Source organism: Columba livia, chromosome 22, assembly GCF_036013475.1.
Source record: "Columba livia isolate bColLiv1 breed racing homer chromosome 22, bColLiv1.pat.W.v2, whole genome shotgun sequence".
Taxonomy (NCBI): Eukaryota; Metazoa; Chordata; class Aves; order Columbiformes; family Columbidae; genus Columba; species Columba livia.
Genome location: NC_088623.1, coordinates 3,634,851 through 3,653,560, shown reverse-complemented (window position 1 = coordinate 3,653,560; position 18,710 = coordinate 3,634,851). Strand labels below are relative to the sequence as shown.

The window sequence follows — 18,710 nt, the reverse complement described above, 5'->3', positions numbered from 1 at the left end:
AGCTGCTTCCAGCGCCACTCTCTCAGGAGGAACATTGTTTCCCTGTTCTCACCCTATTACCACTCTTATCTGCATGCAGGACTGACCCTTTTTCCCGCAATCTGGGCTAAAACACGACTGTGGTGCGTCCCCAGCGCCGCGAGCTCGGGGTGTGCAGGACTCGCACTCGTGCAGACGCTTGCAGGGTTGTTGCCATTCCCAGATAACTGTTATAAAGGGCGTAAGTCCCGCTAATTGCAGGCCTAATTGCGGAGCCGTCCCTTTGGCATCCCCGCTGCTCCCGGAGCCCATGGAGCATCCCAGCATCCGACCAGCGGGATGGAGCTGCATCTCTGCAGAGCAGCCGAAATCCTCTGAAAACTGTCTTAAATAATTGTAACTCCCATCCTACAACTGCAGGATTGAATCCACATGGTACCACAATTTCACTCTTTCTGCATTTGCCATTCCTGTTACTCTCCTTTATTCAAGTGCTGTCTGACAATTTCTGCCATGAGTAGATTTTGCTTTTAAAGTATCATAACAGTATTCCTTTCTCATTGTTCCCAGGTGATTTAATGCGTGGCCCTGATTTGTACTTTGCAGCAAGGTTGTGAAAAGAATAATTTTAAGGTGATTAAATAAGTGATATTTACCACTAAAAAATGAAATCTATATCATTTTGACTCTCAAAATGTGGTGGAAGTAGAAATAGATATAAGATAGGATGATCATACCCCGAAGCTGTGTTTCAGAGTTACTGTTTAGACAGTTACTCTGGGTTTAAAGTTCTCCAGAAATCCCAGCATTTAATCACCAATGTTACTCATTAACCCTCAGTTTTTACTTGCATGACACAGAAAATTGTTGGCAATGTTGCACACTTGCCTTTGTACCTGGCATAAGAAATTCTTTGGAGTCAAGTCCCACTGTCTTTAATCCCAAACCCTAGTAACATCTGGGTTGCACTGGGAAGGGAGATGTTTCTGCTGGAGGGGCTCATTGCATGGAGGTGGCTTTTCTGCTTGGTAAAATGCTTTCTAAAGAATTCAAGGCTGATTTTCTTCCCAGCAAACACACGAGAGAGACAAAGAATTACGCTGCAGCTTCCCCTGACTCTGGTTGACATTTCCTCGTATTGCAAGGCCACCTGCAGATCTCAGACAGGGACTCCAGGTCCTGACATGCTGTGCCAATGTGTCTGCACCAAGCTGGGCAGAGGGGCCCAGTGTGCTGGTCAGGACTACAACAGGAGGCGAAGAAACAGATACAAGCGGGACACAGCGAGCGAATGACCGAAACTCTTAAAACTAAATGTCTAGTATCCAACCAACTTGAAAAGATTGATAATTTGTGTTGTGGGTTTTTTTGGTTTTGTTTGTTTGTTTGTTTTTAAATTATTGATATTTGGGTTGGTTTGGTTTTGTTTGTTTTTTGCTGTTGTTGTTTGGGGTTTTTTTGTTTCTTGTTTGTGTTTGTTTGTTTGTTGTTTGGTTGTTTGTTTGGGGGGTAGGCTTTTGTTTTCGAGGTTTTTTTGTTTAGTTTTTTTTTTTTTTTTGTTGGTTGGTTGGTTTTGGAGTTTTTTTGTGTGTTTTTTGTTTGTTTGGGGTTTTTTGTTTGTTTTGGGTTTTTTTGTTTGTTTTGGGTTTTTTGGTGTGCTTTCGTTTTCTTCAAGAGGAATCGGATGTCCCGCTGTATTTACCCTGCGGACCCCGCTGACCCTCGATGTTATCTTGCTTTATCTTATCCCGTCTCACCCACCCTCCCCACCAGCGCTGCCCCCAGCGGCCCGGGGACCCCCCCCCCCGCCATGAGCCCCTCGGCTCGGGCCGTGAGCTCATCTCCAGTGACCCCCCCCGGTCCATAAAGCCCCGCGGAGGCAGCGGCGATTCCTCGGCGGGGCGGGAGCGGCTCCGGTGCGGCGGGAGGCACCTGGGAGGAGGGAGGAGCGGAAGGTGGGGCCCGGCCCGGCCCCCCCCCGCCCCGCAGCCGCTTGTGGCAGCGGCCCCGGCCCCGTGCCCGCCCGGCGCGGCGGGGATGCCCGGCTGGGAGCGCGGCGGGCAGCGCCAGGATGAAGAAGCATCACTCGGTCCAAGGCACCTTCAGCCGCCTCTTCGGGAAGCGCCAGCCCAGCCCCCCCGCCGCTTCCCTCTTCGCCACCAACCCCCCCTGGATCTTCACGCAGGAGGTGACATCGGACAGCGCGGGTGGCACCGGTCAGTGTGTCCCTTCCTCCGTTTGTTTGCCCCGGGTTGGGGGGGAGCTCTGTGCGCCGTCCATGAGAAACGGGGGGCGAAGGGGTTGGACGGGGCCGGTGGTTCATTCAGCGCCCTGTTGGGAAACTCCGGGAGGTGTTCGGAAGGGCCGGGTGACGAAAGGGACAAGTTGAAACCCGTGTCCCCGCACCCGAGGTTTGAGACTCACTCTCTGCTCTCACGGAGCCACAATCCGCTCCGGGAAGTTAAACTTGACTAAAGCGCGTTGTTAAATAGTTGAGAATCTGTCTTATTGCGTCTAGCAGCTCTTTCCCACGCCATGTTTGATTCGCTCCTTCCCTGGTTGGAGTTATTTACTTGTAAACCTGTTTCTTGAAGGTCTGCGTGTGAGGGGGGAGTTGAGGGCTGCACATTCCTTAGGATTTATTTGTATTTCTTTGTGGTTTTAATTACAATACTGTGCCCTGGAGGCTCATGTAGGAGGGAGCCAGATTAATAGTAATGGAGCCAGGTAGATAAAAGATAGCAGTTTGTGGATGAAGTTTGGTGGCTGTGAGGTTCCAACAAACACTTCCAAGCTTAAAGAAAAGGAAGCGCTGCTTGCTGGGCTGTGCATGTGGAGCAGTGTCCATGGCAAGGTGGTTACACCCCACAGGCCAGGCTGCCGAAACTGAGATAAAATGAAAATGCAATGAAGACTTTCACGCAACTCTCAAGCGCAAAAGGAAAAACTGCTGATTTCTAACTGTCGTAAATGTGAGGAGGCTTCAGGCTTCTCTCTGATGTGGTTTGGATTTGAAAAAAGAAGTCGCTGTGTCTGCTTATTACCAGCCTGATTTCCGTGGCTGCAATTGCAGTACAAAGACATTCCTTTCAGGTGTGGGGAACTGCTGTGCGGATCAGCTTGCAGAGTAAAAGCCAGGAGTTCTTGAAATCTGAGCACAAATAAAAGCTGTTGAATCACTCCTTAGCATCCTCTTGGCATTTATATCGTGAATTTAGTTTGTGTAGGGTAGTTTGACACACAGTGACCATGTTCAGAGTAATCTAAGTTGAGGTGTGGGCTTGTTGCGATGGACATGCTCACAGCTAAGCAGTCCAAGGGGCAGATCTTGTTGTGTCCTGACATCCACAGCACCACGGTGAAACCCCATCCCTGCCCCTGTTTCTTCAATATTTGCTGCATAGCTTCACGCCATCGCTGTTGCCAAAAGGAGTCCACTGCTTCTGCTAATCCCCACCTTAGTTTTTCATACAAAGTAAACACAAGTTAAGCAATATAGAATGGGTGTAGGTTTACGTGTCACTGACTCAGAGATTCCTGAATATAGCGACTGAAATGTGCTCCCTCCTCGCTGAGAGCTGTGGATACCCCAGCACCAAACCTGCTACGCCTACTCCAGGTGATGCAACCCTCAAGTAGGAAGAAGTTCCATTACACGTCTTGCAGATTGCTTATTTTCTTTCCCATGACTGAGAGGACACAATTGTCTCCAGGAGACAGGCTGAATGTCAAAAAATGGCCAAAGCACAGTCGGGGCTGCTTCTGACAGCATCCAAAGGCATTTCCAGATCCTTCCTTCCAGGAACGCACAGGTCTTACCAGTGACAGGCTCTTAGCAGGCAAGTCCTGTTTATCTAGCAAAGAAAACACAACTACAAGCACTTCATTTTACTTTAATTAAAAGCATTCAGGATAGCGATGCTTAGTAATCTAGGATCAAAGACCTTGTGATCTTTAATCCAGTTTCTCACTGAGTTTACCTAGTGACTTGTTTAATGTAAAACACTCATCGTTTCAAGTCTCTCAACTGCTCTATCGCTGCTCCGCGAAGCTGTCTGAATCCGAACTCTCATGTTGCATTGGCCTTAATTCTTGCTGCTTACTTGCCCAATGGGGTGTCATGACAGGGGTTTGGCAAAAATAATAATGATTAATAATAATAATTTGCTGGCATTTGCCATCCTCGAGGACTCCAGCAGCTCCTCCTTTGCGCTGGAGCCCATCACAGGCAGGGAAGCGTTAAACTGTTGGTAGGACCACACTAACTCAAGTGCAGGCTGATTAGTATTTTTTTAAAGCTGAAGCAAATGTCCTTTTTGTAAAGAATCCCTTGTAGCAGGAGAAGTTTGGGATAAGGGTTGGGCTGGATGGGGCTTTGAGCAACCTGATCTAGTGTCGGGGGGGGGGTGGAATGAGATGATCTTTGAGGTCCCTTCCAAGCCAAACCACTCTGTGATTGTGTGATGAGGGAGAGGAAGGCGCAAGGACAGGGATAGGATGATGGATACTCCCAGGTGCATCCCGGGGCAACTTGTGGTGTAGCGGGTGGGAGAAAGGAAAAGCTCACATGCTTGCTGGACTCAGTGGCACGTCTCAAGGTTATGTGGAATTCATCTACCTCCAAACCCATAACAGGCAGCTCATGCCCAGCCCCTGGCGTGGTCAGATTCTTCATTCCAGGTGTTCATGCAAGTGCTTTTCTTCTGTGGGAACACACACTCAAGCATTTGCCTTCCTCTTTTTTCTTCTTCACTAAACTCGATGTAAAGTTGTTTCCTTAGAGCTTCTTGCCTGATCTCTGCCCGTCCAAGGAGGGCACAGACAGTGACAACCACAGCTCCGTGCCATGGCAGCTGGTGATGGGTTGGGGACGCTGGTCACCGGTCCAGCAGCACATGGAGGGCTCAGTCTGTGCCATGCGGCAGCGGGGACACTGGTTTGGGCTGTGGCAGCGGCCTGTTGCCAGCACAGTCTGGGTTGGGGACTCTGGGGTGCAGGTGGCTCCTCGGGCAGGCAGTCCTGGTTTGGGGAGCGCTGCCCCGGGTTTGGGAGGCTGAGAAACGCAGCCCAGCTCCTTTGCCTGTGTGCAGGGCTTGCACAACCTTCGCCTTTCTGCTCCTTGGCTTTTAATTGCTGTACGATACTTGACAGAAACTGCTTCTGTGCTTTGCACGTGGGGTGTGCATGGGGTTGGGGCTGAGGGCTGCTTCCAGGCTTCTTTTGGGCAGAAGCAGAACAACAAACTATTTACTCCTTTGTGTTTTGGTGTGGAGGCTGTTTGCTGCTTCTCACTGAAACCACTATTGAAAACTGTTAGGTGGGACCACTCCCGCAGAGTTTTCTCTCTGATCACAGCTGTTTTGCTCGCTTTCCCCCTCCTTCCTCAAGCCCTCATATTTTCTTTAATGCTGGTCTCCTTGGCTACGAATTATTTGTGTATCTCCTTCCAGCCAAGGTGGGGTTTACATGCTTCAGTGCTTCTGCTTGTTAATTCATGCTGTTAATCAGACACAAAGAACGTAATTAAACTAATTTTATGAGCTTTATTCACTGTCAGAAATAAACCGGCTCAAAAGGTGTGGTTCAAGGTAAAAGCACAGAGCTGGGAACCAGGAGTACCTGCTGGTACCTGCTTGTGACACCGGGGCTTGGTGACTATTCCCTGTTGTAGCATCTCCGTTTGTAGCGAGATTTCGTGGGAAGACATTCAGAGCATTTATCCGTAAGGCTGAGGTGTGAAAGCGTTGTGGCAAACACAATTTGTCCTCCAGTGCCAATTGCATCAGGGCTCAGAAACAAATTGCGCTAGCAGGATGCTGGGGGTGCCCGTCCACTGCAGGGAGAGCAGCGGTGACATCTCCATCCCACTGTTCCCAGCCTCTGATAGCAAAACGTGGAGGGGAAACACCTGTGGGAAGCCCCTGCGTGCCCCATCTCCATCTGCATGTCCTGTTTCTATCGCTGTGTCGCAGGCATTCCCCTCCTCTTGCCTTAGTCCTCATGGGCACAAGCCAGGCATCAGGGACACCTCCACTGTCCCTCTCCACTGCATAAGTGACAGGGACCTGTTGTGATAGGGCTGGGTCAAGAGCCTGTAATTAACTCTGTGCTTTGATGGAACTTTTTGATAGAAATCCTGGGGTCCCGCTCACCTGGGACCTTTCTCCTCCCATCTTCAACTCAGCTCCAAAACACCCAGCTACTCTTCAGAATGTGATGAGTTTTGCCCATTCCCAGGGAGCTGATAGAGCAAATTCTTCACTGTGCATTTTAAAATTAGGTGGTGCTCGGTGCTGTTTTTCCTGTTGCCTCAACTGCAGTGCTGCTAACAGTTTTCTCTCCCCCTCAGGTGATGTGATTGAAGTGTATTATGGTGACAATCGCTTTGGGACGGTGAGCGACTCTGGCACAGCAACACTTAAACCTCGTCCAAGAGTCCGGCCGCTCCTGACTTTCCTACCCCTTGTGAGTATCCGTCTCTCCGCTGCGATTTGTTACGGCAGCGTGTGTAACTGGTGCCCAGAACCAGCTGGGCTGGCTGCTGCTCTCATCCTCTACCCAAGGCAAGAGAATAAATGAAAAGCAAAACCACTCTATAATAATGCTGGATATGAGGGATTAGGAGGTGATCTGAGTTCAGGGCTTGTGTTGAACATAGGCGGGATACACAGGCAGGAGATGTAAGCATCATCAGACCTGTCTTTTCAATTAAAAAGAAAATGCTGAGCATGTAGATGATCTAGCTTGTGATGCCTTTTATCTAACTGCTACTGGCTGTATCTCTTTCTGGATCAGGCGTGTTGCTGGAGAGAGCAACAGGAAAACTGTGTCCTGTTCACAGCAGGGGAAGGAGGAGGTGGTGATGTAGCGGGTGATGGGTTTTCAGTCTCTGTATGGGGGAAATTGTTCCCTGCAGAGCTGCCAGTGCTCCAGCAGCACCTGTGTGCAGGGGCTGGAGCAGCGAATGCCAACACAGCCGGACCCAGAGGTGGCTTTAAGTCACCTGGGACTCCAGACCCTCATATGCTCATTGCTGGCATTGATGCTCCGCTGCCGTGTGTGCTGAGCAGGTTTTCCTGCCCTGTGTATGGCACCTCTTATCCACCAAAGAGTAGAGCAAAGCCCACGATTGCTCAGAGGTATTTTGGAGACGGCGATAGCTAAATCTGAAGTGACACAGGCAGGTCAATGATGACAATAAAATACTTAAAAAGCCATCGGTCTTGACAATAAAATACTTAAAAAGCCATCGGTCTTGACAAGGAAATCCTCTCTGAGATCAGGGGATGTTTTTCCATCTACTTCCCTGTCCTTTAGAGCAACCATCACCTGCAGCAGAAAATGAGCTAGTGTGTTGTCACCTGGGGGCACTTAGGAGTCAATGGGCTTGTGCAGGTGTCATTTAGAGGAAAACGTGCGGGGAGATGGAGTTTATATATCTATTTGAGAGCATAATTAGGAAGTTATAGGGTTACACAGGTTCTACAAAAGGGTTGTGCCCATGTGGTGCCTTTCAAAAGATGATAGCAGGTGAAAAATCTCATCTGGGATCCAAGTTGAGTAACCATAGGACCGATGCCTGTGAAACTGCCGCAGCTGGCAGCCTGTATCACTGGGTTTTTAGAGTGCAACCAGCCTTTTGCATCTTTTTAGAGCTTTCAAATGCTTCACTAGTGGAAATGTATGTGGTAGAGGAATAAACTGTGCAAATGTCCCTGGGATAAATAGCTGTCACCCTAGCCATGGTGTTTTCCTGATTTTATACCCCTAAATTGCCTTTGTGAAGGCTGCTCTCACTTGCTTCTCTTCCAGAAGTACCAGGTTTAACTGAAGAAGTTAGTGGGAATAAGCAGCATTTTGTTTTTAAGGACCAGTCTGTGTTGGCTATTATTTTGATTAGGTTTGATGATGATTTGGTTTGGCACGGCCGCTTCTGCTGCCGCATACATCCTTGCGCTGGGCTGTTCTGCAGCTCCTGCCTTAACCCTTTGTTTCCACCCACCCGCTCCCCTGTGCGGGAGGAGGTTGGGCAGCAGCTGCCTGCGTCGCTGTGAGTCAGGAGGATGATCACACACACCCAGCCTGGCAGCAAAACCCACGGGGCTTCATGTCCCATGTGCCTGGCAACTCTCCTTGCACCCAGCACCTATTTCCGACCCCCCAAACCACCTGCCCCGTCCCAGTCCTGAGCTGGATGGCAGCAGAAGAGGCTTTGCTGCTGCCCCTTGGGTACCACCGCATCCCACAGACCAACCCCTTTCCTGGGCGCAGGCAGAGAGCTTGGGCATCACAGAGGAATAAATTCCTTTATTAACCACCGAACTTCCCTAGCTCTGCTTCAGAACAGGGAATCTGGGGCTAGCTCTTCATTTTTGGAGAAATCCTTGGCCTCTCTGAGACCTCAGGATGATAAGCAGTTGTGTATTGGTGCATTTTTTTGTTACAGGTGGCCTCCTTTCATGGGTGGGAAGCTGGAAGGGGGAGCTGGGGACATTGAGGACAGACAGGCTCCCCTCTCCCAACCCAGACTGGGCTGGCAACAGGCCGCTGCCACAGCCCAAACCAGTGTCCCCGCTGCCGCATGGCACAGACTGATCCCTCCATGTGCTGCTGGACCGGTGACCAGCGTCCCCAACCCATCACCAGCTGCCATGGCACGGAGCTGTGGTTGTCACTGCCTCTGCCCTCCTTGGACGGGCAGAGATCAGGCAAGAAACTCCCAAGGAAACAATTTTATACTGAGTTTAGTGAAGAAAAAAAAAAAAAGAGGAGGGGAAATGCTTGAGTGTGTGTTCCCACAGGAGAAATGCACTTGCATGAACACCTGGAATGAAGAACCTGACCACGCCAGGAGCTGGGCATGAGCTGCCTCAGCCTCCGAGTTATGAGTTTGGAGGTAGAGGGGACACCTACCACTGTTCTAGCACTGAAAAGCAATTCCTGGTGGTTACAGTGAAAGCTTCCCTCACCGGGATCCTCGGCGTGCATTAATCTGATGCAGGTACCGCAAACTGGAAATGCAGGTTCCTGGCGCACCAGCCCGAGCGGCGGAGCCCGCTCTGAATCAGCGGGAGGTTTGCTGGGCTGGGCACACCCCTGGCAAACAGGGGAGAGGGAAATAATCTTTGCAGCCATCTCTGGAGACTGGCAGCGTACTGGAGATGCTTTCCATTTTAGAAGCCAGCTCATGACGTGAGGATGGGTGGTTTTTGAGAGAGATGCTGAGCATTAGCAACTGGAACAGAAATTTGTGTGTGTGTGTGAAACAGGCTTGCCCAGTTTTTAGGACCTGTTGAAATGACATGTCCAAAATTACTACTTGTTTATGAAATGTGGACTCGTTTCCTCCAGCTTTGCATAGATCTCTTCCGACTGTCATTCCCTTTCTGCTCCTATCCAAGCATGTGGTGCATATCTTGCTTTTAATTCAGTGCCCAGACATCTTTGTTTCCCTGTAAATGAGCAGGTATCAGTGTGCTCTGCAGACTGGCAGCGATGAATTTCCATAGCAAATGGGAACTGCTGGGGGTTTTTCTTTGTGGTGTTTGATATCTCATTGCTCTGGACAGTTTCATTATTGGCTTTTGAAGCGCCTCTGTTAGTCTTTGTCTTCCCTCTGGCTTTCAGTTGGAGTTAAGGATCTTTCCTCTGCATTGTGTTGTACTTTTGGGACCACTGAAGAGGTTTTAGATGAGGGTATAAGGCTCAGCTATCCCATGTTCTGCCACTGACAGATCTGTCCCAATGCCTTAGCAGCCCTTGGCTGCTCCATCAGCACCGAGCTGTCTGAGCAGTTGTGTGAATCCCCACTCACTCTCTCCTGGCTCATTCCCATGTGGTTATAGAGGATCTTGGGTCATCTGCAGCATGATGGACTTTGCAAGCGAAGCACATGGATTTTCTTCTTGCTTTGTCAAAAGCTGGGGCGTTCCAGGGCTCTTCTGAAGGAGCGCAGGCTGCTGCTGTTAAATTCAGTTCTGACCTCCCCACACCCCGGCCAGTCAGTGATGTTAACGGTGTGTGATGTTAATGGGCCATCTCAGCGTGGATGGGGCTGACCGTATAAACCCGGCTTGACCTTTGGTCCGGGAGACTTTGGAATCCCGGAGCAATCGCTTGTAAAAATAGTGATAATGCCAGTGAAAGGCAAAGGGCACAGGCTCAATCATTATCTGGGCTTTTGTATGCAGAAAACCACTGCGCTGAGCAGGATAACATCTTTGCACAAGGGGCAGTTAACAGCTAATGCAAACAGCAGCCTGGGGTGAGCAGGAGTGCAACCGGGTGGACCCAAGAGCCTGGGAGTGGGTGGTGTATCCCTGACCACGGGTCTGCGAGCTCCTGCTGCTCATGGAGCTTTATTTCCTTGCCGTGGGGCTCTCCCAGCGCTGGGATGTGAAAGCCCAGTCCACCGCATCAGTCACGTAGGTCTGTGCTAGCAGCCTGATCCAGCATCAGTTTGCGTTTTGGACACGGGCGCGTTAGTGTGCGTTTCGTGAGCCACTCCAGTCCCTCTGCAGAGCAATCTGGGCGTGAGTCACTGGAGGAAAGGAGAGGCTTTTGCTGCTGGCGGGTGTGGGAGGCAGAGCCCGGTCAGCACTGGTGAGTCAACAGGCCGGGAATATCTCCCGGTGGGTGGCTGTAATTGCCCCAAGTGCCCCTAGCTGTAAGCATCCTCGCAAATGTGTAGGCTGCTAAATTGCTCTGTACCAGCTAAATGCGCTTCTGAGTTTTCAGCCTGAATGCAAAGGGAGTAATTGAGAGGGAAACACAAACCGCACGAGCAGCAGTTTTCCCCAGCGTGCTCAGGTATGCGGGTGCCAGTTTCCCAAAAAGCCAGTGTGTGACTTCAGCGTGGTGTGGACGTGACTGTGGGGTGGGCAGGCAGTGCTTGCTGGAGAGCGACACCTGCAGAACCCGTGGGAGCTGCTAGATTTCCTTGGGATGTGAATGGTGAGAAAGCGTTGCTGCTGATTGTGGGCTGGGGAGCCTTGAGCTTGGGTGTGAAATATCTGGGCTCCCCTCCAGCCTCTTTGCACCCGACTAGCACAGGGGAATTGTGTCCCTGGCTTGTGTGACCTTGATCACTTCACTCATCTCCTTCAACCCTGTCAAGAGCAGCCACCGCAGGGACCTTCATGTCTAGGAAACAGCCCTGGGTCCCATCAGGCTTCTGTTTGCATAAAGAAATTATCAGCTATACAGGGCTGCTTGTTGGCACTTTGTTCCAATAACCTGGGCATAAAACTAACAGCTCTGTCTTCTCAACTCTTGCAGAATGCCCAAGAATCCCATGGGGTGGCTGTGCCAACGCCGTCGGTGCCAGAAGACTTTGGGGAAAAAGCAGCTCTTGGTAAGAGATCATCTCTGCAGGGTCCGGAGGGTGCTGAGGGCTCAGCAGTACTGTGCCCTTGGGGAGGGAAGGGTGCGTGCACCAAGCTCTGGAGCAGACAGCCTGATCATGAGGCTTCCATGCTAAAATCAAGTTGAACTATTAATTATTTTTTGAAGTCATTGAAAATGACTTCATTTCTACGGGGTGAAGCATAGTGGCTCTTACAGTTCAACAGGCTTTAGACAGCTGCTGAGCGAAACAAACTGGCTTCCTAGGGGGACAGCTGGCCATCGCAGGGCTGATGGAGAAGGTGCTCATGCTGCCGTACTCTCACTCTTCCTCTGCAGGCTCTGGCTCCCAGATCAATGGGAACCACCGAATGTACAGTTCGGTGGGGGACCTGCGCCCACAGGCTCTTGAGGGGGATGAGCTGGATGAAGACATCCCTCCGCCACCGTCGGTGCCCCCACCACCCCCTCCAACAGCACCGGCACCCGCGCCACCACCTCCAGCCTCACCGGTCCCACCGCCACCTGAAATTCTGCCTCCACCGCCACCCCCTGAGATGGTGCCACCACCTCCTCCCGTGGCACCTCCACCACCTCCAGCCTCTGCCCTGTCCTCTCCCAGCACACCAACTCCTCCAGACTTCATCCCACCGGCTCCACCAGGTGCCACACCGCTCAGCCGGGCCCCGGCACCCTTCACCACCGGCATCTCCAAGTGGAAGTCCGAGACGGTGCTGAACACAAGGCAGGCGGATGCTGAGGGGCCGCTCTGCCCTGCCGAGGCTGGGGTGCCGGCTGCCCCTGGTCCAAAGGAGAGTCTGCAAGCCAAGCACTGCCCAGAGCCCCACCTCACCTTCCCCAGGTCCTTCAAGGTGCCTCCACCAGCCCCGGCGCGGTCGTCCTCCATCCCGGTGCAGGACAGCCAGCCGGTCCATCAGGAGCCCTTCCCCAGGCAGCCGCACGCCCGGCCGCCCCTGCCGCCCTGCTTCACCATAAGACCCGCGGCCAAGGCTCACGCAGTGGGGGAAGCTGAGCAAAGAAATTCCCCTCTGAGACAGGCTGTTGGGAAGCTGGCCGGGCCAGCCCCGGCACCGCTGAGCCCCAAACCTGGTACAGTGCTCAGCCAAGGGACAGATCCTGCCGGTCGCCGGTCCCCACTTCCAGCGGCCGAGCCGCAGAAGGTTCCTCAGCCAAAAACAGCCAAGGGAGACTCTCCTCCAAAATCTGAATATCTCACTGCGAACGACCTGGAGCTCCCTCCTCCAGACTACCCGACCTGCGAGGATGACTGGAGGGATTCCAGCAACCTGGACAGGCTGCGGCATGAGCTCTCAGCGCTCCTGCGCTCCCCACGGAGGGAAGAGAAGCCATTGGAGAAGCCACCAGAGAAGCCAGCTGCTCCGCAGCCTGTGGACAGTGGTACCAACCATGCCAGCAGCCTTAAGCCCAGTCTTAACGGGCCCCAACTCACTGCACCTGCTGGGAAGGACACAGGGTTAACCATGGGAGGGGAGAGTGAGAAGAAAGGGGTGCCCAGTGGGCCCCCTGGTGCCAAAGCAGGCTCTCCCAGTGTGGCGGTCCCCGCTCCGGCGAGCAGCCCTGCCACGCAGACCAGCAGCGTGATGAAAATCAGGAATGAGCTGGAGGCTGTGCTGTCCCTGAAGAAAGAAGGGAAACCTGCCCTGGGGCTCGGCAGCCAGAAGCAGAGCACAGAGGATGGTGGCAGCACCCCATCTGTGAGGAAGAGCCCCCCTGACCTGAGAAAGAGCCCCCCTGCCCCAGGTGACTCGGTGCTGCCAAAACCAGCCCCAAGCCCACTCCCAGCACCAACGGCTGCAGTGAAGAAGGATGAGACTGGGCATGAGGACCATCCTGCTCCTGCCACTAGCAAAGCCACAGAGAACTTGCCTCCTGCTCCCATGTCCTTCGACCGCAGCGTGAGCCCCCCAGACCCACCCCAGGAATCAGTGGAACAGCCCCCTGCTCCCACCTCCCCCTCACCCCCCGTTTCTCCAGCACAGAGCCCAGCACCACAGCCCGATGCGGCCGTCTTCCAGTACAAAGTGCACCGGGCTGGGGCCAGCTCGGCTGAACCCCCCTGCTCCTCGAGCTCAGCTGAACCCCCCTGCCCCTCAAGCTCGGCCGGGAGCCTGCCGAGCACCCCTGGAGCGGGGCAGGAGGAGGTGCTGATCCACCCGGTGACGGGTGAGCAGGTGGAGCGGGGCTCCCCCATGGCGCTGCTCCTGGCAGCCCGGCAGCGTGCCCAGCGGGGCCGGCAGGCTGGGGAGGTGGGAGCCGTGCCACGGGTGAAGCCGCTCCTCAAACTGGGCAGCGCTTCGTCGGACACCACCCCCACCAGCTTCTACCGCCACGAGTCCAAGCCCTACTCCTTCACCGTGGTGCCCCGGCCGCCCGGGACGGGATGGAGCAAACCTCCGTCCTTCTCCAGCTCCTCGGACCAGGGCCGGGACATGCGGGCAGTGGGCAAGGTGGAGCCACCGAGCCCTCCCGGGCACCGCCGGGCTGCTGCCTCCAGCCTATTGCGGGGTCTCCTTGAGTCTGGGCACAACCAGCCTGGCTTGTCCTGCCATGGTGTGTCCAGGGAGGAGGAGGAGAATGGGGAGACAGCGCTGGACTACGGGATAATCCCCCCACCCCCTGAATTCAGCAACGAGGCGGATGAAGCTGAGGGTCCCCTCCCCAGTCGGGAGGAGAACCAAAAGTGCCCCAGCTTCCCTGACTGTAGCCGGGGCTCGGAGGCACCGCGGTACTTCAGGTGGCCGGGCTACGGCCGTGGCTACGGGGGCAACCACGAGCCGCTGGCCTCGCTGCCCTCGGAGAAGAGCAGGAGGAATGGTGACTTCACCCCGCAGTACCCAGATTACAGCAGCTCTGCCGGCTACTTCAGCCGCTACCCAAACCCTCGCCCGCTGATCAAGAAGCGCCTGTATGTCTCTGAGCCTGACAGCTCCTACCCCCGGGCAGCCGCAGCGCCCCGGGCCACGGGCACCCTCTCTTCCTATGGCCCTGGGGGATACAGCTCCCAAGGTGGGGAGGGGGCCCGCCGCCTCGGCTCCGCGCACAGGAACGGCCCCGCGACCACGCAGGGCCGGCGGACGTCCATCGACGCTGCTGGGAAAGCCGTGCCGTACGGCAGCGCCGATGCCAAGTACAAGGGCCAGAACGGGGATTTCTCGCCCGCTGGTGCAGCGGCAGCCAGCAGGTGTGTGTCCCCCCCCGAGTTGATCCTTTGTCCTCTGTGTCGCTTTGATTTGAAGGAGGGGAGGGCTGGAGCCTGTGCTGGCCCCAGGGCAGCGCAGACACCCCAGACAAGTCCAGCTGCCTCGGTCTGGGGCTGTGGGTGTCCCGTGGTCCCTCCCCGGTCCCAGCCATCACCCTGCTGCCCATCGCCGTCTCCTTGCTGCGCTGCTGAACGGAGGCGCCAGGAGATGCAAAACTCTCCCTGCTCCAATAGGAGAAGAAAAAAAATACTGCAATTTTGAATAAACAAAGAGTTTCTTTGGCTTTCAGTGACTTTCCCCTCTGTTTTCCCTCCAGGCCTGTCCACGGCAGCTCACAGCACAGCGGACCCACCAACACCTTCACAGTGAGACCTGGGGCACGGCAGCCCATCTCCTACGCCTACCAGAGCGGCCACCGGTAAGCTGGTCCGCAGGGCTGCTCCAGCGCCTTCATCCGGCCGGGAAGGGACGAGGAGGCGCCCAGGCAGGTCATATCCTTCTCCTGGGCACCAGGGATGGTCCCAACCCAGCCAGCAAACGCACTGCTCGAAACTGCCGATGGAGAAGGTGGGGAGCGAACCCAGGACTTGGATTCTTCTCAAAAGACTTATGGAGAGTAGTTACTGCAGAGGACTGGCTGCTGTCTTGTTATGTGAGCAAACATGGGTTTCCTTCTCCTATTTCTCCCCCCTCTGTATTATTTCCAAAGCTGCAGCCTGGTAAGTCTTCTAAGAAAGCCAAAAAGCACCCTTAGTTCTCTTTAAAGAGCATCACCACTGGAGAGGTTGTTTTCAGTTTGTTATTTGGTTTGGTTTTTTCGTTTGTTTTTCAGTTGGTTTAAATCCAACATGCTCAGGAACAGGGAGGAACCAACTGGGAGATGCACATAATGGCAGCAAGCCAGGGTAGAGCGAAATGTAGGGGAATTAAAATGAGAACGTGGGGCCAATGGGATAGAAATAAGAGTTTAGAGTGTTGAGATCCTGACCTCTTCTGTCCCCACCTCCTTCAACAGCCTTGAGCAAATCAATTATGCTGATGCCTTAAGAACAGCTCCTGGTTCTCAGTGCCTGTCCTGTTGAGCCCCTTCGCCAGGGAGCGGCTGCTGGATTTTGTATTACAGACAAACCAAAGTTTTGAATAGCTAGCTTCCAGAAATTAGAAAGATATCATTATCCTCACAGGTGAACTTGCTGAAAAATCACTGTAAGATAAGTGTAAAAACTTGTAGAGAATGTTTTCTAATCGCTGACAAGCTAAAAGCACTTTGAGACATTAGTCTACTCTCATGGAAAGCACTTTCTATTTTCAATACTACACCATATCATTAGTTCCACTCCAGTGTGTCCTGCATTGCACGCACGGGTCTGTGTGCACATAAGCAGATTTTGCTCCGCAATTCAACTCAAAATTCAGTAATAAACTTTCCTTCACGGTGGAATTTTCAAAGGAGTTATCTTAATGTCATGTCTTTGACGTTCTACATATTATGTTATTTACAACTTTACCTAATAATTTAACAGCTGTTTCAAATATTGCAGCAACTTCAAAGTATTCTGAACTTTACTTTGCTGTGAATCAGATGAAAACGCAAATACTGCAATTGGTTTAATAGCTAATTCAACTGGCATTTTTATGCCATTAAGTTGCAGTGACTTGGAGGGTTTCCAGACACACTCACCCCAGCCAGTATTGATAGAACATGTTGCAAATACCTGGGTGTTGGCTTTTTAAAATAAGCTGATGGAGAAATGTGGCCATGGAGTAACTGTCTGGGTATTTCAGTGTGCCGGTGTCATGCAGAATAGCTCCCCCCTTAAAATATCAAGTTACTCCATGCGAGGACCATCTTGAGGATTCTTATTTATCAAGGGAAGCTGCGATACTGTTTGAGTGGCTTCAGGGCCATGTTTTAGTGTCGGGAGAAGTTTCCCCAGTTTAACTCAAAAACAAAGAAGGCTCCCTGATAATATTGCAACCTAATTGTTTTTTTCTTCCTAATACCTTTTTTTCGAACCAATAAGTCACAGCAGTTTGAAATTTAAAGGCTTTTTGGAAGACTTTGGCCTTCAAGATTCACTTTGCCCAGCAATGGGTGTATGCGTGCGGTTTCCTGCCCGAGAATTCTTCTAAATCTGAGCGTGTCCTCAGTGCAAGTTTATTTTTGAGCAAAATGTGAAACTCCAACGGTGCCACTTGCTTTGAATTTCACATTTGCTGTTTCACCCAGACATGCAATTCATATGTAGTTGGAATATGGTGTTATATAGCGTGGAGTGCCTTGTTCCTAGCAGACGTGTATTTGTTTATATTAACTATTAGAAGCGTGATAATGTAAGTCAGTTTTATGAAATAGCCATTATTCATTTGGAGAACACCCATTCTGGGAATGCAGAGTGGACTACGCTGTAACTAAATCAGGTCGGGCTCTGCTCACAGTTGTAAAACTGGATAGCGTGGATGTTTTAAGCAGCGGAACGATTCTATTCTGCCAACACTTTGGGCTATCCCTGCTTATTTTGAACAAATTGAGCAGAGTTCTAGTATTTCAGTAACAACTAGACATTTATACCGGGGCCACTGGGATCTGTGTGACAAAGAAAGCACTGTGAGAGCTTTTGGCAGCCAAAGCACTTAGGGAGAAAATTCAAACTGTAATGGAGAGCGAGGGCTGCAGGGATGGGGCAAAGCTCCCTCTCCCTTGGGCAGGTGACTTTGTCGGGACAGCACATAGAAACTCCGCTCCCGTTCCTGTTTCTGCTCCTCCCCAGCTCGGTTTGACTGTATAAATTTAGCAATAGAAGAGGAAGAAACCGAGAGGTAGCAAAGGAGCAAAGCAGCCAACCTTCTAGCCCGGTCTTAGCACTGAAAGCAATCTTGAAGCCTGACAAGGGAATTCTTCCCGCTTTACCCTCCTCTAGCACAGTTTGGTCCTTCAAGTCTTGATACAACTTAAATTATCCCTACAGCTGCCTCTTCCTCAAAGCACCTGCTGATGTAGTATAACTGATAGCCATACTTGTAAAGTGTTGAACAAAATCTCTTATTTATGAGTGCCATTCAATACCAACCTTCTTGCATTAAATATGTCTGGACATATTCTTTTATTCCGTGTGGTCTGACTTTTTTTCGTATTGCTTAAGCAGCCCGTCTACTCTAAGACTGAGATCTTTGCATGTAAGATTAAAAGGATGAGGAAACAGCTCAAACTGGCCTTGGCAACAGCCTGAACTTGAGCTTACCTAAAGCTTGGTCCAATTCCCCAGTTGTTGATACAAACCCTGTGCTAATTGAGGTGTTTTTAGAAGCTCGATCAAGGAACAGCCCCTGCGCCCAGCTGGTTTGGCAGGCTGGCCAAGGAGCTTGTGCGGCCCAGCCTGTGCCGCTGCTATAAATAGTTCTTGGTTTGGAGCTTTTCATCAGTAAAGAAACTCACATACTTGTTTGCAAGTCCAAACTAGAATGCTGCACTTGAAAATGCAGGGTGAGCAACACCAGCAGCAATATAAAAGGCAGGCTGGTCTTCATAGTGACTTATTCTCCACATTCCTCAAAACTATATTTATTTGTATTCTCAGCTCTTTAATCCAGCTCTGGCTACAGATCCAGGTTCTCCACGAGGTGAGTGTGCAATGTGCATCTTGAAATTGTTACTCTTGCCACAAGAGATTTACACAAGTGTCCCCAAATTCAAATGGCACGTAGTCCAGAGACAGCTCAAACAAAGGGCAAAACCCAGGGAATTCTGCGGTTCCTTTGCAGGTCACCGCAAAGTCACAAGCACCGATGTGGTATTGCCACAACGCTGCGTGTTGGCGTGACTTTAACCTTGCTAGCAATGGTACAATCGGGAGCCACGCTAAGACAACATGAGTGACCCTACGTAAACTGTCACTGCTGCGCTTGTCTTACGATGGTGAAAAACAACAAGTTTAAGTGCTAAAGAAGGAATATACTCTTTCAAGAAATATGTGCTGCTTTGCCACTTGTCAAGCTGGCAGCTGCTGCCCTCCTGTGGCAGAACATAAAGCTTCACCCAAAGATTTGTGTATTTTTGTGCTGCCACACTAAGTCTTTAAGCATTAGTAAAACCAGTACTATATTGGTAATGACCTGTTGTCTGTATAGGCTTCACCTTAGACCATC

General features: G+C 51.8%; 1 protein-coding gene across 2 annotated transcripts; it reads left to right on the top strand.

The window, feature by feature from the left end:
• Positions 1 to 1,940: 1,940 nt before the first annotated feature.
• On the top strand, positions 1,941 to 17,671 carry C22H6orf132 (chromosome 22 C6orf132 homolog). 2 transcript variants are annotated; one of them, XM_021298293.2, is made up of 5 exons: positions 1,941 to 2,195; positions 6,329 to 6,444; positions 11,257 to 11,332; positions 11,662 to 14,545; positions 14,881 to 17,671. In XM_021298293.2, exons 1-5 carry the CDS (start codon positions 2,051 to 2,053, stop codon positions 14,984 to 14,986), a joined length of 3,327 nt encoding a protein of 1,108 aa, XP_021153968.2. In that variant the 5' UTR covers positions 1,941 to 2,050; the 3' UTR covers positions 14,987 to 17,671. The 2 variants fall into 2 exon arrangements, with proteins under 2 accessions (XP_021153968.2, XP_064894454.1); XM_065038382.1 differs by lacking the exon at positions 6,329 to 6,444 and having other exon boundaries at positions 2,145 to 2,195.
• Positions 17,672 to 18,710: the final 1,039 nt, after the last annotated feature.

Excerpts from the sequence above, each read along its gene's own strand:
- C22H6orf132 (XM_021298293.2), top strand. The coding sequence starts at position 2,051 with ATGAAGAAGCATCACTCGGTCCAAGGCACCTTCAGCCGCCTCTTCGGG. Across the intron at positions 6,445-11,256 it reads TCCTGACTTTCCTACCCCTT|AATGCCCAAGAATCCCATGG; the intron begins GTGAGTATCCGT and ends CAACTCTTGCAG. Across the intron at positions 14,546-14,880 it reads GGTGCAGCGGCAGCCAGCAG|GCCTGTCCACGGCAGCTCAC; the intron begins GTGTGTGTCCCC and ends TTTTCCCTCCAG.